The sequence below is a fragment of the Cyanistes caeruleus genome, chromosome 14, assembly GCF_971803275.1.
Source record: "Cyanistes caeruleus chromosome 14, bCyaCae1.hap1.1, whole genome shotgun sequence".
Lineage (NCBI taxonomy): Eukaryota > Metazoa > Chordata > Aves > Passeriformes > Paridae > Cyanistes > Cyanistes caeruleus.
In genome coordinates this window covers 3,918,782-3,943,413 of record NC_141714.1, presented here as the reverse complement: position 1 = coordinate 3,943,413, position 24,632 = coordinate 3,918,782, and the positions used below count along the sequence as shown (strand labels likewise).

The window sequence follows — 24,632 nt, the reverse complement described above, 5'->3', positions numbered from 1 at the left end:
GCCTTTCCCCAGCTACCCTGGATGGGAGTGGATGGCATTTGTGTGACCTTTATGTGGGGCAAGTGGGAGAACAACCCTGGAAGTCTTTGCTGGGTAGCCACTGTTGGTTGACACCCTTTGGTGCTCCCGTAGCCTGAACTGCTCCTGGTGGTGCTGACAGGCTCTCAGCAGGAGTGGGATGCAGTTTTGCTTGGCTGGAGTCACATAATGGCGTTTTGTCCCCAAAACTCGGGCTTGCTCCCATTCTCGCAGAACAAATCCCAGCACACACCCCTCAAAAAAAAATAAAATTAATAACAAACCCAACAAAAAAACAACTAAAAAAAAAATAAAAAGTGTTGGAGGTGTGGACCCAAACACTCAGATGCCAAGGAATTAGGAGAGGTGTCGGCAGTGGCCCCAGGCTGACGTGTGCCTGTTTCTCCCCCAGGATTACACCATCACCATGTACTTCCAGCAGAGCTGGCGGGACAAACGCCTGGCCTACAACGACCTTCCTCTCAACCTGACCCTGGACAACCGAGTGGCTGACCAGCTCTGGCTGCCTGACACCTACTTCCTGAACGACAAGAAGTCCTTCCTGCATGGGGTGACAGTGAAGAACCGCATGATTCGGCTCCATCCTGACGGGACCGTCCTGTACGGCCTGAGGTGAGTCCGAGGCTTTGCTGTAAGGGTTGCTGTGGAAAGCGACACCTCATTTCAACTTCTCCCTTTTCCAAAAATATTCTGGTAAGGCAAGGGCCCAAAAAGATACTCAAGTGCTACACGGTTTTGTGTCTCTGTTCTTTCTCCAAGCTGGAAATGGCTGTTTCTTTCAGGCCTCCAACATTTCCTGTGCTGCTAAAGATGGATATTGGAGAGGGGAATAGTCTGCTCTGGGCGTTTCAGGTCACTGTCATTCATGTTGCATAACACTTCCATTTGAAACACTCATTTTCAGTTGCTTATAATTTTCTGCAAGTTTGGGCTATGGAGATGAGCCTTTGTTACTGTGGTATCCTAGGCTAAATTTCTGTAACCTTTTAGCCAAACCACTTCAGTCGTTTTTTTTGCGTTCAAGATAGGTTTGTGTACAGTTGAAAAAAATGTCTGTTTACTGGAAGAATTCTGAAGACTGAGGCATGAAAATTGATATCTGGTAGGAGAATGGTCCTCAGTGAGGACCACTTTTTGTGGTGTCTGGAACAAATTGACATAGGCAAGTCCAAGGCCTTTGGAATTGCTGTGCTTGTGTGAAGTGGAGGGAGAAAAGGTTTGTCTTACTCTGTTATCTGGGTATGTGAAGGGGCCAGGGTAGGTAATAAAGTTTAATGGAGAAACAGAGGGCTAAAAGACAAATTTGCAGCTGCAGGATGCTGTAGCTGAAATGCAGGGAACAATTTTTCCAACCCTGTATTTGTCCACTTTATTCCTGGTATTTTGCTGTTGTTGTTGTTGTTGTTGTTTGGGTTTTTTGGTGGTTGTTTTTTTTTGTTGAGTGTTTTTTATTTTTGTGGTAAGTTTTTGGTTTTTTTTCAATTACCAAAATTCCCAGCTGGCTCTTCTGACCTGCCTCCATAAATATTTGTGATAGCATCTCTGGGTTTAAGTCCCTGTGCAGCAAAGGGGGAGGAGTGAGGGTAACACTCACCCTTCCCATTTATTGTATCAGCTGTTGTGCTGTGTCCTGTACTGTGGCAAAGCTGCAGGATCATTTTACCCCTCTCTGAGTAGCAGGGCTGTTTTGGGGAGGGTAGGGCTGACATGGCAGAGCAGGAGGCTGCCCAGAACATCATCCTGCCATGGGTGGCTGTGCTCTCCCTGCAGCAGAGCCCTGGGAAACCAAAGGAGCAGCAGCCACTGCTGGGGCTGGGGGACAGCCCGGGGTCCCTGGGGTCATGTCTGTGCTGGTTTTTCCCTTCAATTAATGAATGCCTTCTGCTCCAGGCCCAGAGACTGCAAAAGGTGCAATCAAGCCAGGTTTGTGACCCTGTTGTGCCTCTCCCTTCCCAGGACACCCATCTCTCTCCCTCAGGCCAGGGATGTTTGGCTGGAACTGTCAGAGAGCCCCGAGCTGGCTTTACTGACCCCCCAGCAAGACTGCAGCAGTCCCACAGCTGACTCCCCCAGCTTTTCTCACTGTGTTAAAACAGGAGTGAAGGCCAGGCAAGAAGGTGTTTTCTTGGGGGCAGGTAGGAGTATAAATTCAGGAAGGAGGGGGCAAAGAGCGCTGCTGAGCTCAGGCTGCTCTTTGCTGCTGCTCAGCCCACCTGAGCGCAGAGCTGCCTCCCCCAGGCTGGTGGGCAATCTCTGCACACACCTGCACAGCACAAGTTCAAGTGCTGGTGTATTTTTATCAGCTGCCATTTAGTCAGCTCGAAGAAGGAGCAGTGTGAAGCCAGCAGCACGGGTGACAGGCAGTGGAAGTCCTTGGAGGGTTTGCTGGCTGGGGCTGGGACACTGTGCCAGCTCCTCATGCACTTCCCCTTCCCTTCCCCTGCCATTCCAGCTCCCTGGAATGATCTGTGCAAACAGGAGAGAAGAGGAAAATTGCAGCCAGGCCAAATGAAAGAAAATTACAGCTGTTTGCCCACTATTTCCAGGGCCTCAGTAAGAGCTGCCTGTGTTGGTTTAACTTTTGGCTGGTTTTCCTGGAAGCTGCTCCCTTGCCCCTGGAGAAAAAGGCAATTGCAAAAGTGAAGCTCTGAGCGATGGCAGCTCCTGCTCCCCAGCTGTACCTCAGGTCAGGATGGCTTGCTGAAAGTGCTGAGGGTACAAGCCAGGTGCCCTGAATGTTTGAAGTCCCTCTAGCTTTGCTCACAGTGGTAGGAAAAGGATTTCTTTAGGGCTGCTTTCTATACTGACTCCTGGACCTGCAATTTTGCTGAAGACAGGAGTACTAGGTCCAGTATTTTCCAGGTGCAGATAACCATGATCCTACTCAAAAACACTCAGCAGGTGTAAGCAAGCAAGAAAACAGTCCCTGAATATTCCCCTGTGTTCCTCTCCTCTCTGTAAATGCGCATCCAGGCTTGCCCTGCCGATGAGAAGGGAAGTGCAGGTCCACCCCATGTTCTGGAGCCTGTTCTTGTCTTGCATTTTGTGCAGGAATTTATGAAATGGAGCCACCCTGATGGCAGAAGGCCAAAGGAGGCCATACCTGCTCCTTTTCCTTTGTTTGCCTGTTTTCCCCCCAGTGAGATCCCCCACCCCTGCTCCCCTCCCGCCACCTTCTCGCCAGTCGCTTCCCCCTCCTCGGAGCTGATCCTGTAGCAAAGTGACTCAATCATGCTATTTGTGGCACAACAGTCATTTTTTTCTTTCCAGCAGGCTCTGATGTCAGAGAGCAGGGAAGGATGACATCCTGGCAGGCCTCTGCCTTCAGCAAGTGTTCCAAGGACCAGCAGGACCAGGCTCAATCCCTGCACCAGACCCCAGGGTCCGAGTTAAGGCATGCCCAAGCCATGAGTAGTTTCTGACTTCTGTGAGAGCAAGAGCAGGCTCCAGATAATTTGTTTGCAGGAGTAAATGAAGCCCTGTAATCCACTGTGAAAGCTGGGTGTCAGAAAAGCATATTCTTCTTGTTTTTGGTGGAATTAGCAAATTGATGGTTGAAGGGAGTGCAACGCAGCTCCATCTCAGGGAAGCGTTCCATACAAAAGCTTACTCCAAAATTAATTCCCACCGGGCTCAGATTAAAAGCTGGTTGCCAGGTCTCCAACAAAAGGAATGAATAAACAGCAGCAGTGATGCTGGGATGCAGGACTGGTGCTCCCAACCCCTTTCCCCAACCAGTTACCAGATGGCACAAATCCCAAAGGGCAAATAGAGCCCCCAGCCAGCCCAGAGGGCACTCCCAGCTCTGCAAGCACCGACAGGGATGGGAGGATGCAGGAGGTGCAACCTGGCCTGGCCCCTGAACACCTTGCTGGAGTGAGAAGGGCCTGTGGAGCACAGGAGGGATGATCACCCATGGGGTGAACAGGGGAGTGCTGAAATGATGTGGAAATTCTGCAACAGAAAGGGAGGCTTGAAGGTGCTACCCACAAAGACAAAGCCGCTGGGTGATGGAGGGAGGTGGATAAAACAGTGAGGAAAAGCTGGATGGCACTGGCTGAATTTAATATATTTTTCTACCTAATGGCTTTTTTTTTTTTTTTTTTTTGTCAGAAATTGCATCAGAGTTCCATCAAATTTTAAACAAAAAAAGAGGGAGAGATTTTTTTCATTTAAGAAAAACCATGTCAGAGAATGTTGATGTTTCACTTAGGTCGATATTTCCCTCACTCTTTCAAGCTGCTTTACAACCACTATTGATGTTTGAGTAACAGAATTACCAAGGCTTTCTCTGGACCTCCAGACACTGTCTGGAGCCCTGCCCCAATGTTCAATAAGCTCTACATTATCACACATTCAAGCTATACTTTGGTCTGGGATTTTCATTTCCTTCCCCAGACCATGCAGCATCCATTTGGTAGTGAAACAAGTCGACACTTGTCAAGTGCTGATGTCACCAGCATTTTGCTGTCTGTTTTCAGAGACCTAAAAATAGCAACCACTGTAACAATGCTGAAATTCTCGTATGGTAATTGGGGAATCGTATTTGAAACCAGCTTTAAAACATCCTTCAGGGAAATCTTGAAGCCGTTTGGTTTCGTTCTAATTAGAGGCAGAACTGGATTTCTTGCAAAACAGGTGATTTGAGGAGGCCAGGCTGCCTCCCTGGGCTCGTGGGGAATCTGGGATGTTGGGAAGCAGGCAGGGAGCAGCGTGGACCATGCCTGGCTGGCGAGGAGCCCAGGCAGTGTAAACTGAGCAACTGGAAAACTGCAGAGGAATTGGGTGGTGGAGGCTAAATCCTGTGTGGAGGGAAGGAGGGATCTCCTCCTGCAAAGGTGGGGGTGGTGGTGGGGAACGTGTGTGAGGTGGGGGTTTTATTCCTGGCCCTGGTGATGTAACGAGGTGTGTTTGAGGGATGAGTCAGTTCAGGAGCATGCAGAGGTGCCGAGGCACCGTGGGGCTCCGTGCCCAGGGAATGCTCTCCTGGGGAGGCAGAACCCTCTCATCAGTGTGAAAAAATCCCTTAAAGCAAGAGGGAGACAATCGCCACGCTTCAAACACCTCAGAATTTGTGGGTTTAGGTTGAGAGATGCTGGGTGTATCTGCCTTGGTAGCACTTCATTTCTGCTCTCCATGGTGGCTTCTCACCAGTCAGCTGCCCCTGGGGGACACCAGCCCTCTCACTGCTGACCCATTTGGGGACCGTGACCTCGCTGCTGGGCAAGGCAGCAGCCAGGACCTCCCTTCTGGCTCACCTGGAACTGTGGAGCAGCGCAGGGTGATGTCAAACATCTCACCTGATGGCCCATCCAGCCTTGGGGACGCTGTCAGAGCCCCCTGTGCCACCCCTGCCTGCTCCCCACGGCTGGGGCTCCTCCTGGGGGCTTCTCCACAGCCCCCATCCCCAACCCGCCCCTCGACCAGGATCTAGCCCTGGCAGTGTCGCATTCCCCAGGTCCCAGCGTGGGGATATTTAGCTGTCCAGACAATAAAAAGGTTTCTTCTGCTCCTGTCTCACTTGGAGCTGCTGTCTGCAGCCACATTCTTGTTTTCTCCACGGGTGTTCGTTGATTTTCTGCAGAGAATCTGGCCTGATGGGTTAAGACAGGAGTTTTTAACACTGAGGAGTTTTTTTTCTGTACTGAGACCACTGAGCAATTTTCTTCTCCCATCTCACAGGCCAGCAGGGAAGAAATCCACTATTTCTGCTTCCCTTTTTCTCCCTGAGAGAGTTTTCTCTGGAAATGTGACAGATGATTCAGGCTCTACCCTGGCTCTGGGAGCTCTGCCTGCTCCCTCTGCAGGTTAGGCAAAAACAACAGAAATCTCCCCTGTGGCAGCTGGGGTGCAAAAAGTTGGACTCAAACCCATCCATCCACCCCCCTGGAGCTGGTCCTGAAGCTCTGTCCTGCTCCCACGCCCGGGCTCTGCCTTGGGCCAGCTCCTTAGCACAAAGATGTGGAGGTTGGAGAACAGTTCATCAGGTGAGTGAGGGGAAATCAGGGTTTAATTAAGAGCTCAGCTCCCCAGCTGAGGTTAAGGATAGATCCTCTCCTGCATTTTTGTCTCCTAGGGCTTGGATGATGGATCTAACAGGAAACTCTTGAAGAAAGTTTAGCAATATGAAATTTCTCAATAATCTTAGAAGCTGTGGAAGAAATTGGAGCTTACTAGAACAGGGCAAAGCCAGAGCTGCTCCTCCATCCTTAACATTGCAAGAACAAAGGCAAGCACCATCCTGGCTGGAATTGCTGCCTGTGCTACATCTCTTATGATTCTGAGTTCCAGAAACAGGGGTTAGGAAGCATCCTGAGTCCTGAGTGTGCCCTGAACCCCCAGCTCACCCTGGCAGCACCTCTTTGTCTTCCTGCATACCCTGTCCCAGCCACCACTCTTCAGCCTGTCCCTGGGCCTTGCCACCTCCCACAGGCTTAAGTTGTGCTGTTTTATTAATTAATTTAATTATTTTATTAATTATTGCAACTTGTGCCAGCCTGATGCTCTTGAAGGGAGACACCTCTGTTAAGTGCAAGCCACTGATACCTGAAACAACTGTAAGAAAAGAACCTTTTTAGAGGTGTTCCACCACTCTCTCGTCCCCCAGTGCAGCTGGCCAAATGCATTTGGGATGGAATAAAGGAGCAGAAAAACAGAACCTTTCAGTCAAGGCAGCTGAGCTTTGCACTCTCCCAGGGTGAAAAAATGGTTGGTTAAGATGAGTGGTACCCTGAGTACTAGTTTAGAAAAGCCTCCTTTTCCTCTCCCATCTGAGTGCAGCTCACATTGTGATTTATCAAAGGACGCCTAGGCAAGCACAGATGCTTTTGGAAACAGAGTGACCTTAGCAGGATTGTGCCAAGGCTTGTGGAGTCAGTTTTAGGCAAACAGACACAAGGGGAAAATGTTCCATATCCTTGCCTTGCTCTTGGTTCAATCATGACCTCCAGGAGTTTGCAAAGATCAGACAGTGTTAAAAGAATGGCAGAATTCACCACGGGTTTATAAATCCCTCCAGGCCCTTGGAAGTTTGTGCTTACTGCCAGGCAGAAGGTGACATTTGCCAGCATGTTTTTATGACTGACTTTGAGAACGTACAGAATAAGAACTCGGGTTTGGTTTTATTCCCATGTTTAGCAAAACAGTAATTTTTCCTCTCTTTCTACTCTTAGTCACCAGAATTCCCGTAGGAGTCTAACTTGCCCCATGGGGCGAGCTTAAGTCCTGCAGAACCTGAGCTCCCATCCCTTCTCCTTATTGCTGCAAACTGCCATGAGCTTTGGGAGTCTGCATCCCGAGGGGACGGGAGCATCTTCAGCTTCCCAGGAGATCTGGAACCCAGAAAGCTGCAACCAGCAACTTAAATGTTTGTCTTTGGCTGGGAGAGTGTTTGTGTTAGCCCCTGCAACATGGCACTTCATCCAGAACTGGGAAATAGGGTGAGGGGCCTGCTGGCTGTGTCTCTCCTGGCGTTAGAAAAGCAGTGGTGGGGAGGATTTGTGCTGTTCCTCTCCTGTTCTCAGCCCTACTGGGTTTTAGTCAGCGTCCTTTCCAAGCCAACGGTGAGGGGACATTCCTGGACACTGAGCAGCAGTGTCCTCCACAGTCAGTTTGTTTCCTGGCTTTGCTCTGTGTCCATGAACAGCCCCTTGGGCACCCCCAGAGTCCAGCAGAGGCTGGTGACCATTCCCAACAGGCTTTCTGCATGCAGCCAGACCTTTCCTGTGGGGTGGAAATTGAAGTGTAGACCGAGGCTGTTCCATGCCAGTTTCCTCAGAATCCAGTGCCAGGCATTTTTATTTTGCTGGGATAGACACAGTTCTGATGCAGAAGTTTTTGTGAGGATGAGCTTTAAGGGGAAAGCCCCCCAGTCACTTTAGGAATGGCTCAAAGGTAATGATCTTCTCCTCTCTCCCACTCAATCCTCCTTCGAAAGCCTGGAATTGCTCCTTTTACAGTCAGGACACATTTTGGGGAAGTACTTTTACCCCTCACACTTGTGGCTGGTGAACTTGGCTCCCCCAACACGCTGGAGATGAGGCAGAGGATGAGTGGGTGGCTGAAGGCTTTCAGAGCAGAGGGAGATGTGGCTGGGGCAGGAGCTGAACAGGAGCTCCCCTGAAGGTGGCCAGCACCAGGGTAAGGAGGAGGTGGAAAGGAGACCCTGGACTGCAGCAGGGTTTAATGGCAGCTTGGAGCTCTGTGCTGCTCTATGCCTGTGCACTTACATAATCATTCTAAGTAAGACAGAAGAAGCCATTAATAAGTAAACAGTGATGAGGAGGATCAGAGGGGGAATGAAATGGCTGGTGGTGTTCGTGTCAGAGAACTGAAATATTTGTGGAGAACTGATGGTTTGCAGCAACCTGAGTGTTCCCTTTTGAGCTTCAGCTGTGGTGGGGCTGTGCTCTGCTGCTGCCAGGCTCGGTGCAGAGCAGCACTTGAGGTTGCACCATCCTCCCCATACCAGCATCTGCTTTGGCCATACAAGCTTCAGGAGGGCAGAGCTTTCCCCATTGCAACAATCAGACACCCATCACTAGCCCTGTGTGGCTTAGAGCTCCATGGATTTTTTCTAGAGGAGGTCTCTACCTCTCCTGGGGATGAGGGCACTCTCCACAGTGAGGTATCCACGTTGCTTTGGCTTCTGCTTGATCCACTCGATGCTGGAAGAGAAGGGGATCTCCATCAGCCTGCCTGAGCTGCTCAACATCTCATCCGTGTCCCTTTGCTCCTTTTCTCTTCTTTTACCTTTTGTGAGATGCACGGTGCTCTCCCCACAGCAGAGTCTCCCCCAGATGAGCTGTGTTTTCCTGCCAGCTGCGCAGTGGAGTAGCAGGGCAGCGAGGCCTTGGCTGCTTGGGTGGCACAACTGCCTACAGACCTCAGCAGAAACAATTAGGGCCAAGGGCATGAACGTCTCTTTCTTTGTGGGGAAGGAGCTGTAAAGGTTGTGAATGTGAGGGGCTGCCCTAGAGGCCTGTGGGGTGGGCAGGGAGGGAGGGAAGGGGAGCTGGAGGGTGCTGGTGGTGGTGGCCAGGCTCGCTGTGGAGGGCGCTGGATGCTTCATTGAGCGCAGGGCGCGGGAGAGCCGCTCCCCTCCACGGGCAGTGTCTCTGTGAATCGCCGTCAAAGCAGATGAAATTTCACACCACACAAATTTCTGAATTTAAAAGGGGAGGGAGGTGGGTAGAGAAGCAGGAGAGGAGGAGGGGGAGGGAGAAGATGCAGGCTGGCCGGGTGCCAGCGCCTCATGCTAACGCCACGGGGAAGGTGGCATCCTTCCCTGGCGTTCCCTCTGGTCCCCGCGCTCCCTGCTCCCTTTCACTGTGCTCGCGTCTTCTGGAGGCAGTGTGCTCTGTCTAGAGCTGTTTACAGGATGATGGTTTGTTCCCTGTCTCCTCATCTCCCTGCTCACTGAGTGAGTATCCGCTCCTCTGCTTTCCCTCTTTTAACCTCTCCTTCTCCTCTGGCTCTTCCTCTCCAGGCTGCTTTACCCCGTGCATTCCCTGATCATCCTCCTCCCTTCCCTCACTCTCTGCTCTGCTTTCTGACATCTCCACTTCTTCCTCCCCTCTCTGTGCTCATGCCATCATCTCTCCTCATTTTTCCACCTCTTACTTTCCTTCCACCTTGATTTTCTCTTGACCCTGTTGAGACAGGAGCTCCCGAGTGTCACTGTCCCCATCCATCCCCCTGTGCTGTCCTCCCCATGCATCTCCCACTTGCCGAGCAAACCCATCTCTTCACACGACAGCTCAGAGTGTATCAACGTTAATACACCCACATCCATGAAAGAATGAGGCAGAGGTTGGTGCTGTGGCCTTCCAGACCAGAGGTGGCACATGCTGTGACCCCAAAAGGTCACTGGGGTAACTGAGTTTGCTCATGCTCCCCTTTGACAGCGAGAGGTGCACGAAGCCTCTCATCCCTCCATGAGTCCCACCTGGCCCTGGAACACCAAAAGGAGCTGGAGAAAGCTCTCCTTGGCCCCTCTAGGTGCAGGGGAATGTTGAGCCTTCAAGCAGAGTCTATCAAAGGGAAGGTGATGTCCAGGCTACTTCAAAAGATCGAAACAATTGAACACCTCCATCCTCTCTGGGATATGTCACCTGCTTTATCCCAAGCTGGGTTGGTTGATCAGAGTTTAGGAAGCCCAGAGGCAGGGCTTGAGCTGGGCCTGGTGCCCCAGACCAGCTGCCTCCTGAATCTTGTTCCACTTAGGGCCCCCAAACCTGGTCCTGCGGTGCTCTGGAGAAGCAGGAGGCTTCAGCCTGGCACAGCTGTGGGTGCTTCAAAAACCACAACAAAGCCTGCCATGGTTCCAATTTTACCTGCCCAAGCAGCTATATATGGGCAGATCACCTGGAGTTTGGGATCTGCATCTAACTGGGGTGTCTCTGGAGGATGCTGAACTGCACAGTGTGGATATACCTGCCCTTTAACCAGAAAGAAAGGAATTATCTGGCTTTTTGAGGACAAATGTCCTCTTAATCTTGTTTTTCTCCTTTCTGTCCTACCTGTCCCTTCCTTTTGAATCAACAGGGCTAAATTCTGCCCTGATGTAAATCTCTGCTGATACAAATTGGTGTGATCTTGCAAAAATCATTGGAGTGGCTGTGGATTTATGCCAGCTGCCAGCGTGAGCAGGGTTTGGTGCATGGAGTGTGGTAGCCATATCTCACTGTGTCACGCTCTGCATTTCCAAGCGGCCCTGCAGGTGATAAGCAAATCCTGGCGAGAGGGTCCCTCTCCGAGCAGAGCAGGCGGGAGCCTGGATGTCCTTTGTGCAGCCAACCCAGCCAGGCAGGCTGCGATTTTGGGATGGACACTGTGCAAAGGTTTTAGCCCGGGGGGGCTCCACAAATGGGATGGAAAATTTTCATTTAATACATTTTATTTTATTTTATTTTATTTTTTTTGCATCTCGCACTTTAGGGAGAGCAGGGGAAGCGCGTTTGTGGCCGCGGTTTCCCAGGGGTGCGGTACAGTCCGGAGAGAGGATGCTGTGTGCGGCACAGGGGGATGATTCATCCCCGTGCTCCACTCCTGGTCCCAGCACCGGCCACCGTGGGCTCTGCACCTCCCACCTTGGGCTCTCCTGCCAAGGTCGCAGCTCCCCTTTCTGTTTGCCCCCACCACCACAATGCCCAGGTCCCCCAGTGCAGCAGGATTAGGGTGGGACAGGCGTTGTGTTTCCAGCTGCCCTCCCAGGACTGTGAGGCTGTAAAAGCAATCCACGCCATGGCAAAGCCCTGGTGGTAATTTTTTAAGTGGCTCCTGTCCTGTTGTCCTTCTCCCCCTTTGAGCTTTCTCCTCCACCCCAAATGCATTACAGATAAAAGAGTTAAGAGCTCGCCTGGGCCCCCTGCTCGGAGAGAGGGCAGTTGCAGTGTTGTATCTAGACCCAGTGAGGATATATATAAATTCCCTTCGTCTCTTCGGATCTATTTATAGCACGGCAGGCAGTGGCAAAGGCTCTCCTCAAGGCTTCATCTCCTACAAACAGACTTCACAGACAGCAGAGAAGATAAATTTAGCACACGAGATTTCTTAAAGAGCCAGCAGCTCTGCAGGGCTGCCAGCCTGCCCTGCCACAGCCCCTGCCCCGATACCCCCACTGGGGCAGCCTTCCTCCACCTTCTTCTATCCTCCCACCTTCTCCCCCCCTCCTCCCCATTTCCAATTTTATGTCCAGCTTCACCCATATTCTCCCCCTTTCTGGTCTCTTTTTTCTACCATTGATGTTTTTTGCTCTTTCTTTTTTTTTTTTTTTTTCCTCCTTCTCTTTCACTGGTTCGCCATCTCATCCTCCCTGATTCTTGTTTTTCTCTTTTTCCCTCTTTTTTTCCCTCTCCCAGGCCACAGGGCTCAGAAGATAAAGCTTTCTAGTTAACAGTTCACTGGTTATGCCTACATAGTAAAAAATGTGTAGCTTGATTAATGCCTTCCAGATGGTTAATTGAAAAAATAGGGGGAGAATGCAGCAATCTCTCCCCCCTCTCCAGCACTCTGCACACATCCATCGCACAGGAAGAAGACTGCATTAAAGGCTGAGGGGAGCAATAGATTTGAGAAATAGGGACAGCCTCTTAACTCCAGGGTGGTGTTAACCCCACGCTGGGCTGTTAACTCTGTCCCTGCCTCTCATGCCCTCATCTCTCCCACCCCAAAACCCCCCATCCCAGAGATGTACAATATTACTTGTGTGCAATATTCCTCCCTGTGCGACGTGTAGCACACACAGACCCTCCTGGCATCCTCAGCTGAACCTCAGCACGAGCACCGCGCTGCTCGGTGTCCTCCCCGTGCTCCAACACCCCCAAAGCAGCAGCCACCCTCATTCCCTCCCTGTATTTATGTTTTTGGGGGATGCACACCCCCACGCCGTGTGTCTTCGATGACCACGCAATCATTTGCGCACGAGTGCCTCCGTGAGCGGGAGGGCTCTGCCAGAGGGCTCTGGCTTTTTGGGTTTGGCAGTGCCAAAGCGGGTGAGATGGAGGGGATGGGGATGTAGTTACGGCGGTTTGGGGTAACTCCAAGGGAAGGGGGGTGATAATGTGGTCGGCAGTAGGTCACTGCTGGGTGATGGAATGGGTCCATCCTCAGCCTCACGGACAGGTGTCTGCCGTCTCCCACGCTGGCAGCCTCTCCTCTCCCCCCAAGCCTCTCCTCTCCCCCAAGCTGCTCTCCGGCTCTGCTCCCGGGCTCTTTGTCTCTCTCCGGGGAGAGCCGGAGCAGGAGCACAGATCCCTCCCCACCCCGCTACCAGAGATGCTGCCTTGCTGACGTGAGTCACGGAGGGTTTGTGCCGTGCCATTGGGGGTGAGCCGCATCAGCCCCCCGCCCTGCACACCTCCCACCCCGATCTCCCTGGTTTCCAGGGAAACAGCGGCCCCAAATGCTGCCTGACTTTCACTTCTGCCTTTCATTTCTCCTTTTTTTCTTTTTTTTTTTTTTTTCTTTTTTTATTTTTTTAGTAAGAAAAAAAGCAGACACAACAGATTTTATATTTTTTTTTTTAATTTTTTTTTTTCTTTAATTTTTTTTTCAGGATCACCACCACGGCCGCCTGCATGATGGACCTGCGGAGGTACCCGCTGGACCAGCAGAACTGCACGCTGGAGATCGAGAGCTGTGCGTATGCCTCGGGCACATCCCCGGCCACGCGGTGCCACCTGATGCCACCCGCATCCTGGGGATGCCTCCCAGGGATGCTACAGCACCAGGCTCCCTCACCCATGGGGGAAATTCCCAGGAAAACGGAGCTCTAGCAGCAGGCTGGGCATTAAAACCAGTCCCAGGAGGGCGGTGGAAGCCTCCCTTAGCCTTAAGGGAGCCCTGGGAAGCCGTCCTGGCTCCGCTCCGTGCGGGAGGTGGCACCAGAGCCCTCATCCCTGCCTGGCTGTTCCCTGGACTCCCATGGAAATCCTGTTCAGCTGTGCTGGCAGAGGAGGTCCAGCTCTCTCTCATAAAAATGCGCTGCGGTGTCCCTCCAGGGCTGGTCCAGAGCAGCAGAGCTCCCGATGCAGCCTCGGGCGATTATCTGGGAATTGCTCCTTCCATCGGGGAGCTCCCACAGCTGCCCTCCCTCGCCCGTGCTGGGTCCTGGGACCCAGCTGGGATGGAAATGAGGTCCTGCTGCAGGCACGAATGCCACAATGTCATTTCTGCCACTCCCCAGCAGTCTGGGAACAGTTTACAGTAGAACCAAGGAAACAGAAGGCAGAGAATTACCCACAGTTGCGATTTTGTTCTTAATGGGTCATGTCAAGCCAATTTGTTCATCAAAGCTACATTTCCTCACGATATTCCTGAGACCCAGGCCGAGATGAAGAGATCCAATTGTTTCCTTCCTCAGAGCTTTTGTCTTTTACACACTTGCACATTCGCAATCTGCAGGGCTCCATTTTCTTTGCCTCCACGCGACTCTGGAACATCAGTCCTTTTGGGGCTGGATTATAAAACCAGTCTACTTTAAAAAACAAAACCGACCCAAACCTCAGAGAAAAAGCCCTTTTCTGATGCAGGGCTGCTGGGTTTGGGAAGCAGCAAAAGACAGATGTGGTCCCCTGCCTCACAGGAGCTCAGGGCTCTTACCTGTAGGAGATAAGCACTGCCTGTTGATCCCATCCCTCCACCCCAAAAATAACCCTCACCACGTACACCCCTGCCTGTGTGCCAGGATCCAACAAAAAACCTGATGAGGCATGCTGCAAACAGGCTGCTAATCTGACATTTTAAGACGTCACATCAATACTTTTCGATATTTCAGATGGAAATGACTTGTCTTTGTGAAAGTTCGTTTACTTTTTAGAAGTAAAATGGAAATTTGGTTTTCTCTTTAAAGCTAGAAATCAAAGCGAAGCATTTATTTTTAGAAAGAGCAACCTTTCCCTTTAGAAACACTCCTTAAAAATGGCTTCATGAAAAACATGCTCGATTTCATATTGCATAATGCCATAATAAAAAAAAAAACCCAAAAATACAAAAATTGGTACCCAACACCAGCAGGTCATAGAATAAATGGAATAAATGGAATAGAGCTAGTTAACTGTGAGATCTCCTAAAATTAGTTACCGCAATTTGACATTTTCATTGCTGATCAGGAAGTAAATTTGAAGTCACTGCTGTTAAATTTGTGGATGATGAAGATAGCAGCGTGCGGGGCTCCGCTCGCTGCGCATTTGAATCCTTCCCAATCGGAATCCATCCGGAAGGGCTTTGAGCAGAGCCCACGGCAGAGCTCTGTGCCTGTGTGCAGGACCCTGGGCCGTGCCCAGGGGCCTGGAGCCACACGGGGAGGTGAGGAAGGCAAGGCAGCCCCGGCACCATGGCTGGAGGCTCTGTGGCTCTGGCAGAAAGGGCTGGAGAGAGCCCTGTTATATAAACCAGGGGAGCCGTGAGTCAGAGCTCAGAACTGATTGGCCTCTGAACATGTCAGTGAGATGGGGAAACGAGCTCTGCCTCTGTTTGGGCTCCAACATTGAGGGAGGAAGCTGAGAAATCGGAAGAGGTTGGGGAAAGATGCTGAAAAGCTGTTCAAGGGCTGGAGCAGATGTTGTGCAGTGAGGAACCTCAATAGCTCAGTCTGGTCTGTTGAGTGCAGGAGAGGTGAATTGTTTACAGGCTGGGTTCACCTCTGCAGAGGGGGAACACTGGGGGGAAAGGGCTGGGGAACCTCCTGGAGAAATTGGGAACCACCAGGGGAGCCAGATGAATTCAGATGTGAAATCGTACACAATGTTTCTGAGCTGGGCGGGTGTGGGAGCTGCTGGAATCAGCCACCGGGAGGAGTGGGGGGGACTTGGATGTTTCCTGCTGGCTCCAGCCCCGGGGCTGAGCGATGCAAACAGCAGGTCCTGTGCACAGAGCTGGTGTGTGAGGAGGATAACCCGAGGGTCCTGAAACCCTGTGGGCTCGAAGGTGTGAGGGTTTGCCACTCTGGGAGCAGGAACATGCCAGCTGGGGGAGGAGGTGGAGGCCTGGCTTAGCTGATTTCCATCAGAAGCAGATGTGGCGTGGCATTTGGAAGATGGGGTTTACATTTTAGCACCCGTAATAAGCGCAGTAATGACTGAGAGAACAGGATGTGGGCTTGGAGACTGCACAGTCATCAAATAATTCTGTTTGGGAAGACACCTCGGGGTGTCTCTAGTCCAGCCTGCAGCTCAAAGCAGGGTCAGCTGTGAGATCAGACCAGACTGCTGAGCCCTTTGTCCACTCAGCAGCTTGAGGATGACACTGCCCTCAAAGGCTCAGCTCTGATCTGGGGTAACCCTTAACCTTCAGAGAAGAATTTCTCCTCGCTGGTACGTCCAACAGCTCCTCATTGCCCTGATGGCACTGCTGCCCTGGTGCTGGTGGCACTCTGCTGGGTGTCTGGGAGCCTGGCATGGCCAGGCAGCTGCCAGTGCTGCCAGGGTGGCTGCCTAAGCCAGGCTGCTGTGCTGCAGTGCAGGCGCTGACCACGAGCTGTCTGTGGGCACAGCGAGGCTCACACTCCAAAGGCAGCCGTGCCCCGGGCTGTGCCAAAGCCTGGCCGTATCCTACAGCTCCCATGAAGCTTCACTGGGAATCTGAGGCCACCCTTGTGCAGCAACAGCCAAAGGGCTTCAAAGCATACAGGCACTGCTGGTTTGCAAGTTGTGATGAATGCTCACCACAAGGCCAGGGCAGGCAGTGTGAACATCGCACTGCTGGGTCAGGGGTTTCATGCTGTCACCCCCTGGGCCTCATCCCCCACGTGTCCAGAGTGCTTGGGGGTGACATTTCCAGCCCACACAGCCCTGTCTGGCACGTACAGCTTGGGGTTAAAACAAGAAGCTGCACCCTTGGCTGAGTTAACAAACCCATTACCCTGAAATGTAAAGGATGAATATTTGAGTCGGATTCCTTTTCCTTTCTGCTCTCATTACTGCTCTTCTCAGCCAGCACTTGGCAAAAGCAGCCCCCAGCCTCAGAGACTCTGTTCACTTCTTGGATCTGAATTTTGACTGAGAGGACTTCGAAAAGGGAGGTGCTCTGATCTTCAAACTTCTTTTCAGATCTTCTTTCTGGGATTTTTTAATACTGAGCTGCCCTGTTTACCCAGTCCCACCAGTCTCTACTGTGTGGTCTCCCCCTCCTGGTAAAAGGAGGCAGTTTTTAAAAATCAAAACACTATGTTTGGCGCGTTTTACAGAGGCTTCTTGTGCACAGGTCCCTGTCATGTCAGCCATGGACATTACACAGTGCAAGGCAAGGCTGGATGGGCCATGCCTCACCTCTTTCTCCAGAATTTTAGCCAGAATTTGGAGTTCTGGCCATTTTTTCCTCTTCTCCTGGGGACTGTATTGCCAAGCTCAGCTGAAGAAGGAAAATACACCAGCAGGGAGAGGCTAGGCTTGGTGTGGGCTTTCCTTTGGATCCTTTTCCAGATCACCCTAGTGCAAATGGAGCTGTCACCAGGTCCAGCCTGTCAGCTTAGCTCTCCCTGTGTGCTCCTTGCTCTCTGCAGATGGCTACACGGTGGACGACATTGTCTTCTTCTGGCAAGGGAACGACTCTGCTGTCACGGGGATGGAGGTGCTGGAGCTGCCCCAGTTCACCATCATCGAGCAGAGGCTGGTCAGCAGGGAAGTGGTCTTCACCACTGGTGAGTCTCTGCTGAAGGGGTGCATGGAGCGGGCAAGCCTGCTGCTGATCAGTGGGTCTGAACCCCTCTGATTCAGGTGCTGGGGCACTAACTCGGGGTCTAGGTTTCAACCTGGGGTTCCTCTATAAAAAAAGGGTCTTCTGCACTCACCAGCTTTGCTTTTTGCTTTCTTCTTTTCTTTGCTTTTTTTTTTTTTTTTTTTTTTTTTTGTCTGCTTCTCTTCAAAGACTTTCAGGACCATTTTCTTTCCTGTTTCTGTTTCTCAATCACAATAATGACTGAGCTCAGAACCTCTTCAGAAGGTTCTCAGCCTTCATCTGATTTTTATGTGGTTTACATCTGGGTCTCAAAGCTAATGTAGGTGCAATAGGAAGGAGGAAATATATCCATTGAGAAGCAAGTGGGCTATGAAATGATGCAAACCCATCTGTACATGGCAATAAAAAGGCTTGGAGAGAATACCTGGGACGATTCAGATGCTGCCAGCTGGAAAGTTGGAGGGGGTTGGATTTTGGTTGCTGGTCTGAGGTGGAGTTCCCTGCCAAAACACAGCACACACCTGTCAAAAAAACCCCTGAAATATTGTTTCAATATTTCAAATAATGTGAGTAGGTGAAATGTTGTGTTCAAGCCATACAAGTGGCACGTAGTGGTGAGAGAATAACACCTCCTTTTCCCCAGTCTACAACCTTGATGATTTAAAACTGCTGTTTTCTTGTTACTGTAGCTGCCAGCCAGGATTAGACCCATGTTTCAGGCTCCTGTGTTGCCTGAGGGACAGAGGTGGGGAGGAAGAATGACTTGGACTTTGTCTCACAGCAATGAAAGAGGCACTGCTTTGTCCCTGTCAAAATTAGCCTGCTCCAGTGGAAGGACTGTAAAAAGTACTAATTGTTCTCACTATCCTCATTAGGTTTGCTAAAAGATTTGGAGGAAGTTGCAACAACTTGAAAATAATAAAAAAGAGACCTTCAGATTAACTAATATTATTCTATTTGCATATGAATTTGCCCAGTCTGACCATAACCCATTTTTAGAACAGCATGGGAAAAATATGATTCAGGTCTTCATTGCTGTTTGGAGGCAGAGCTGGCACACAAAACACTGGAAAATCATCTTGTGGCACCCAAATATAGGGTTAAAGTCTCCTGTGTAAGCCTCCATCATATTGGCTGGCACCATAACAGCAATTCCAGCACTGATCAGCCATTCTCCCATGATGGCTGATATAATAATGTGACTTATATAGAGTTTCTTTTCTTAATACTCTGGGACAGCTGAGCAGATTCAGAAGAGACCCTTTGCAAAATCTGACCAGTCTGCAAAGCCAGCTGCAGGAAACAGGAGATTTCTCATCATTCCTGCCTCTTGAGAACTTTTTCCAAATAAAATTTCGATTCCTAACCTTTTAGCACAAACACAGGCTTGCCCTCCTCTCAAACCACAGCCTCCTCTAATGTCTCATTGGCAGGTTCGTATCTGCGCTTATCCCTGAGTTTCCGGATTAAGAGGAACATTGGTTACTTCATCCTGCAGACCTACATGCCATCCATCCTCATCACCATCCTCTCCTGGGTCTCCTTCTGGATCAATTATGATGCTTCTGCTGCACGAGTGGCACTGGGTATGGACCTTTTCATATTATATTTTGGAGGTGTTTTCTTGTGGGAGATCAGCTGTAACAAAGAAAATCCTTTTTCTTTATGAGGCAGTAATTAAGCAAGTCTGTCAAAGTTGTCATCCCAAGGGGACATAATTTCTTTTCTGAGAAAAACTTTACATTTTCAATCAAAAGAGTGACATTTTTGAGGGTTTGTTTTTTTTTTTTTTTATTAGTACTTCCCAAACTGGAATCTGTTTTATTTGAATCAGTAAAAGTGCTACCAAAAATTTTCTGGGTGTGAGTTTAAACTCTAAACAAAAATGTAGATGGTCACTGATTCTCAGGCATGTGAGACCCTGCCATGAGTTCCTCCACTCTGGTTTGCACCGGTTTTCTTGAGAAGAGAGACCTGGGCACCTCTTTGTCAACAGGTGTGCCAGGAGTGCTCAGTTGGGTGATTAATGCTGAGGCTGGACAGCCAAAAGTTGCATGGGAATGGTTAAAAGATGAAAAAAAAATATATAGGAAGGGTCATTACATGTTTTTTTCTGATAGTTCAAGCCCCACAGAGGCACTCACTGCAGATGAAGACCTTCATGGCCAAGATAAATGTGGGACAGCACTTAAAGTCCAAGTTTTTCTTTGGCACATGCTCCCCTAAATAGGAATGTTTTCCTCTAAGAGGGGAAAAAAATGAGGTCTTTTAAGCAACAGAAGGGAAGTGGGGGTGGATGGCAGATGAGGGTTTTGAAGGAGGAACAGGAGAAAGGGGGGATGGCTGGCATATGAGAATGGGGCTGTGTGACATGAGGGAAAGTTCAGAGGCAATCGGAGAGGCAAGGAGGGAGCAGGGCTGGATCTGTGAGTGGGACAAGGCTCAGAGAGGCAGTGCAGCTCAGGTAGAGGCTGGGTCTTACAGCAAAGCTTGGAGGCTTCAAGTAGCTCCAGGATAAAGAGTTTGAGAAGACTCAGAGGAGGGGTGGGTTGTCCAAAGGTGTAAAAGAGGTGATTTGGCTTTGCCTGCTTGGAGGGGCTGGAGCAGGGAGACAGGGAGGGAAGAAGGAGAATTTGGTAAATTGAAAAGGTAAGTTGCAGGACTGCAATCAGAGAGAGGAGAAAAAGAGACCATGGCAGACACTGTGAAAGCAGAAGCAGAAGGGTGGAGGTGAGATGCACAGCTGTTGAATTTCTGCTGACATCTGGACTCAAAGGAGAAGACAGAAGAAAAACATCAGAAGATCAGAACTGCAATCGCTCTCCCTAAACTACTCCTGACAGCTCTCGACCTAACTTATCCATAAAAAGCTCCAAAAAAAGAAACTCCACAGCCTCCTCTGGCCACTTTATCTCCAGATTTACCTGCTCACACAGTCAAAGAGCTCCTCTTTACCTCTGCCCTAAGTGTCCATTTCAATTTGTCTGCTTCTTAATGGAGACATGGAGAACATTCTATTCTCCCTTTCTTTGCCTAAGATTTCTGTATATTTAGACTACTGCCTAAATATAGACCATATTGTGTGTATATAAATATATCTCCCTTCTGTTTACCCAACTGAAAGCTAATAGTTCTTTCAGTCTTTTACCAGGAATGACACCAAAGACCCAGTGAGGGTGAGGGAGGGGAAACGGGGCAAGCAGAGGTCGAGGGTGCACAGAGAGGTGGGGCTGGAACCACAGGAGCAAATTAAGGTCATGGAGATTATTAGAGCTGCCAACAGAAAGATGAGGAGGAAAAAGGAGAAAAGAATATCAACAAGGTAGTGAGAACAGCTAGAGAAGCAGGAGAAGAAGACTAGGTTGAGGAGGAAGAGTTATCACCCCCAAAAGGAGTATGTGCCATATTTTTGGAGCTGGCAGAAGACTGTCAGAGAGGCAGGTCTGAGGCCACTCTGACAGTCCAGAGAAGGGAAGAGTCTGAGAAGAAGCTGAAGAAGAGGACTAAAGCTGTGAGAGTAATCATAGTGAATCAGGCTTTTGGAACTGAGTAGATGGGCACAAAAGTGTTCACAAAATGCTTATTTAAGATGCAAGAAATGTGAGGAGGCCTAAAAAGGAGAGTGTGACAACCATGGGAGGAATGTGTACAAGTGATAATTGATGTAATGAATGGTAAAGCTGGTGAGAGGAAGGTGGGAACTGATGGGGTCAAGGACAGAAGCCTACGAGGCAGGCAAAAAAAGAGAGTGCCATGAAGAGGAAATCTCTTCACTCTTTCTCCAATTCATGGCATTAGAAAGACACAGCAGCTTATAAACTCATGCCAAGGATGCTGAGGCATTCAGTAGCACACTGTGAAGCCTGATGAGCTCATGAAAGAGAAAAAAGGGAGGAGAAGAGGGTAAAAAAGACAGAACAAAACTGAATGTTTCCTACCAGAGTGAGAGGAAAGGGAAGATCAGGGGGACTTAAAGAAACAGGGTCCAAAGGATGCTGATCCCCATCATGCTGGTGATGCTCAGCTTTGACACTTTCTCCAACTGCTGCTGGTTTGTTTTCTGCAGCGATTTGTTGTGGGCATGTGTGCTTAGAATAATGACAGTTTCCTTCCCAGTTGCACTGCTCCCATCCCTCCTGAGGCTGTCCAGCTGGAAGGAGGGATGTGGGAGCTGAGCATGGCATTTCAGGAAACCATCCCACATCGGTAACAGAGCACCTGCCCTCTCCTCACAGGGGTCACCACGGTGCTTACCATGACAACCATCAACACCCACCTACGGGAGACTCTCCCCAAGATCCCCTACGTCAAGGCTATTGATGTTTATCTCATGGGCTGCTTCGTCTTTGTGTTCCTGGCACTCCTGGAATACGCTTTTGTCAACTACATATTCTTCGGGCGGGGGCCCCGGCAGCAGAAGAAGCAGAGTGAGCGCATCAGCAAGGCCAACAACGAGCGCCACCGTTACGAGGAGAAGAGGGTGAGAGAGCAGGTTTGTCCTCTCTTTTCATTGTGGCAGGAGAATTCAGGCTCTGCCCTGGCTGAGCTGCGGAGCAGCCTTTGTGCTCATCGTGAGAGATGAACCCCAGTTTTCCCTTGTCTGGTGATTACTGGAGATTTTTCCTCCTTGATCATCCTCATCCAGTCTCATCAGAACCCTCCTCTTGCGTGGGGCAGGTGTAGCCAAAAGTCCCTCTGTGGCTTTTGATCCTCCTGTGTTGGCAGAATCACACTTCCCCCACTAAAAATTTGCTGCAAGCACAGGTGGCTGCTCCTTGCACCCCAGCAGCAGAGGACAGCCCTCAAATGCAGCATGCAACAAATTCACAAATGACCCCATCAGGGTCTGGGGTCAGGTCTTCCCCATCACCAAACTCTGGGGAAGAAAAGAAACTCCAACACCATCTTTTAACGAGTCAGGCATTACTTTATTTTGGCCAGGGTGTGCAGTGGAAATCATTCCAACCACACGTGATTCTTCAGAGTTTTCACATACTTATATATTTAAAAAAAAAAAAAAATTCTCATTCATGGGTTCTGCATTACACAATTCTTAATATTTGATCTCCTATTGGTTATTGATTCCTTCACCATCAATGCTATTTTTGGTCCTCATTCTTTGGCTCTCTTATCAATCTTTTCCCAGACTGGAAACCTGCCAAGGGTTTAATACCTGTTAATGCCTTTTTATCTCCTCGGTATCTTCTGGCTACCTCCACCCTTTAGATATTAAGCTCTCAGAGTCTAGGAATCTTCTTTTTGTTGATGGATGTGTCACCCAGTGAGATTCAAACCCACAGTGAGCAAAACCTTTTGAAGAGAAACCTCAAATTCCATCCCCTTTGGCAAAGGCGAACCAACCCATGACTAAAGTAACTTTAAAAATTAATAAGTTCTACCATTTCCAACAGTATTGCTACCCAGAAATCCGTTCAGAATTGCCCCTAAAGGTGCACAGGACACCCCAGTACCTCCGTGTCTGTGTTCCCCGTTCCAGGTTGACCCTTACGGTAACATCCTCCTCAGCACGCTGGAGATGAACAACGAGCTGCTGGCCACGGACATTATGAGCAACGTGGGCGACTCTCGAAACTCTGTCATGTCCTTCGAAGGCTCAGGAATCCAGTTCCGCAAGCCGCTGGCCTCTCGGGATGGCTTTGGCCACCACCCCACCCTGGACCGCCACGTCCCGCTGACCCACCACGCCGCCGCCGCCCGCAACCGCGCCAACTGCCGCCTGCGCCGGCGGTCGTCCAAGCTGAAGCTCAAAATCCCAGACCTGACAGACGTCAGCACCATTGACAAGTGGTCACGGATCATTTTTCCAATCACTTTTGGATTCTTCAACCTTGTTTACTGGTTGTACTATGTAAATTGATGCCTGCGGCCGCCGAGAGAGATAATAGGGACACTCAGACAATGACAACACAGGAGTGTTGTGGTCTTTTGGGTTTGGGTTTTACTCTTTACTTATCATTGTCATTTATGGTTCATTAGATTTATTCTAAGCTTACTCTTCTCTTTTCAGCACATGTAGAACCACGGAGTGTGGGGTGGGGTAAGGGAGAGAAAGGTACGGGAGGGGGTTTGGTTTCAGGGAGGGATGTGTTTGTCTTGATTTTGGTTTCCTGCTGAAGGACTTAAACCATTGTAAAAAAAAAAAAAAAACCAACAAAAACCAACAAAACCAACAAAAACCAAAAAAAAAAAGAAAGGAAAAAAAAAAAGAAAAAAAGACAGAAAAAAAAGAAAAAACACACAAAAAAACCCCAAAACTAAGAAAAGTTTAAAAAAAAAAAGAGGGGGGAGATTTAAAGAAATTGAGTCAAAAACTGGTGGGGGTGATAGGTTATCTTTGGCTGTGCTCACTAATGCTCTATCCTCACTTCCATTTCACTACTGAATTTCATCTTTCACTTTTCAGTCTTATTATATATTTTTGAATCTTTCTTCTGTCACTGCTCTTAACCCCTTCATGTTTATTCTTTCATGAGATGATGGGGTTTCATTTTCACGCTATGAGATTTTTCTTTTCTTTTTCTCTCTCTCCCTCTCTCTTGCTTACAAGCCTAAAAGAATCTTTTAAACCAACAAATAAAAAGAATATTTATTTTGGAAGAGCTGGGAAGGGAGGGGAAGACGAGGCAATTATTTGGGAGGGAAGGGGCAACGTGGGGTTTATGGGAAGGGGGGGAGGAGGGAACTTATCAAAACCAAGGCACATTTGCAAGATGCCTTTTTCCACCTTCAGGAGTTTGCAAGCTGTTTTTCCTGAGTGAATGTGCGTGTGTGGAGCATCTGTGTGTGTGTGTGTGTGTGTGTGGGCACGTGTGTCCATGGATGTGTGCGTGCAAGCATGTTTTCTGGGGAGGGGGGCTGGGGAGGGGGGGTTTTGTAATATCTTTTGTAGAAAGAGATCACAGATGACATTTAACTGGCAGTGTGGTTTGGGCGGGGGGAATAGCAGGGGTTTGTTTGCTCATTGCAGCTTCACCAGGTTGGAGGTCGGGGTCCCAGCTCCAGAGGCAGAGCTGGGCAGGCAGAGTGTGCAAATTGGCTCTTGCTGAGGGAAGGGAGGGATTTGGGGATCAGCAATAGGGCAGTGCTGCTGTTCACTGCTGGCACCTGATCTAGAGGAGACTAAGCTGATTCACTCCTCAGAGGAGGGGTTGTTCCTAGTTATTCCCACCCTGCATCTTCCTTACTGAGTCTGGAGAGAAGAGCAGTTGCACAACTCTAAAAATTTAACCTTTCCCCCCCTCTCCCTGTTCCTTTTGCCAGACAATGGATCCACACTCCAGCCCTCTGAGTGACCATAACCTGCATCAAGGCGCAGGAAAGGCTGGGTGTCATTTAACTTCGTTAAGTTTCAGGATGGAAAAAAGAGGGAAATGATAATGATCCCCTTTCCTAAG

The 24,632-nt window shown here is 49.7% G+C and overlaps 1 protein-coding gene across 2 annotated transcripts in view; it reads left to right on the top strand.

The window, feature by feature from the left end:
• Positions 1-23,230, top strand: part of LOC111929205 (gamma-aminobutyric acid receptor subunit beta-4) — a 73,139-nt gene extending 49,909 nt beyond the window's left edge. Inside the window, exons 4-9 of one of the 2 annotated variants that reach the window (XM_023926713.2) lie at positions 431-651; positions 13,097-13,179; positions 17,042-17,179; positions 18,651-18,803; positions 21,453-21,697; positions 22,715-23,230. In XM_023926713.2, coding sequence (XP_023782481.1) covers positions 431-651; positions 13,097-13,179; positions 17,042-17,179; positions 18,651-18,803; positions 21,453-21,697; positions 22,715-23,095 — 1,221 coding nt within the window. In that variant the 3' untranslated portion in view covers positions 23,096-23,230. Of the gene's footprint in view, positions 1-430; positions 652-13,096; positions 13,180-17,041; positions 17,180-18,650; positions 18,804-21,452; positions 21,710-22,714 lie in introns of both variants that reach the window. The other variant, XM_023926712.2, reaches the window with a different exon arrangement.
• Positions 23,231-24,632: the final 1,402 nt, after the last annotated feature.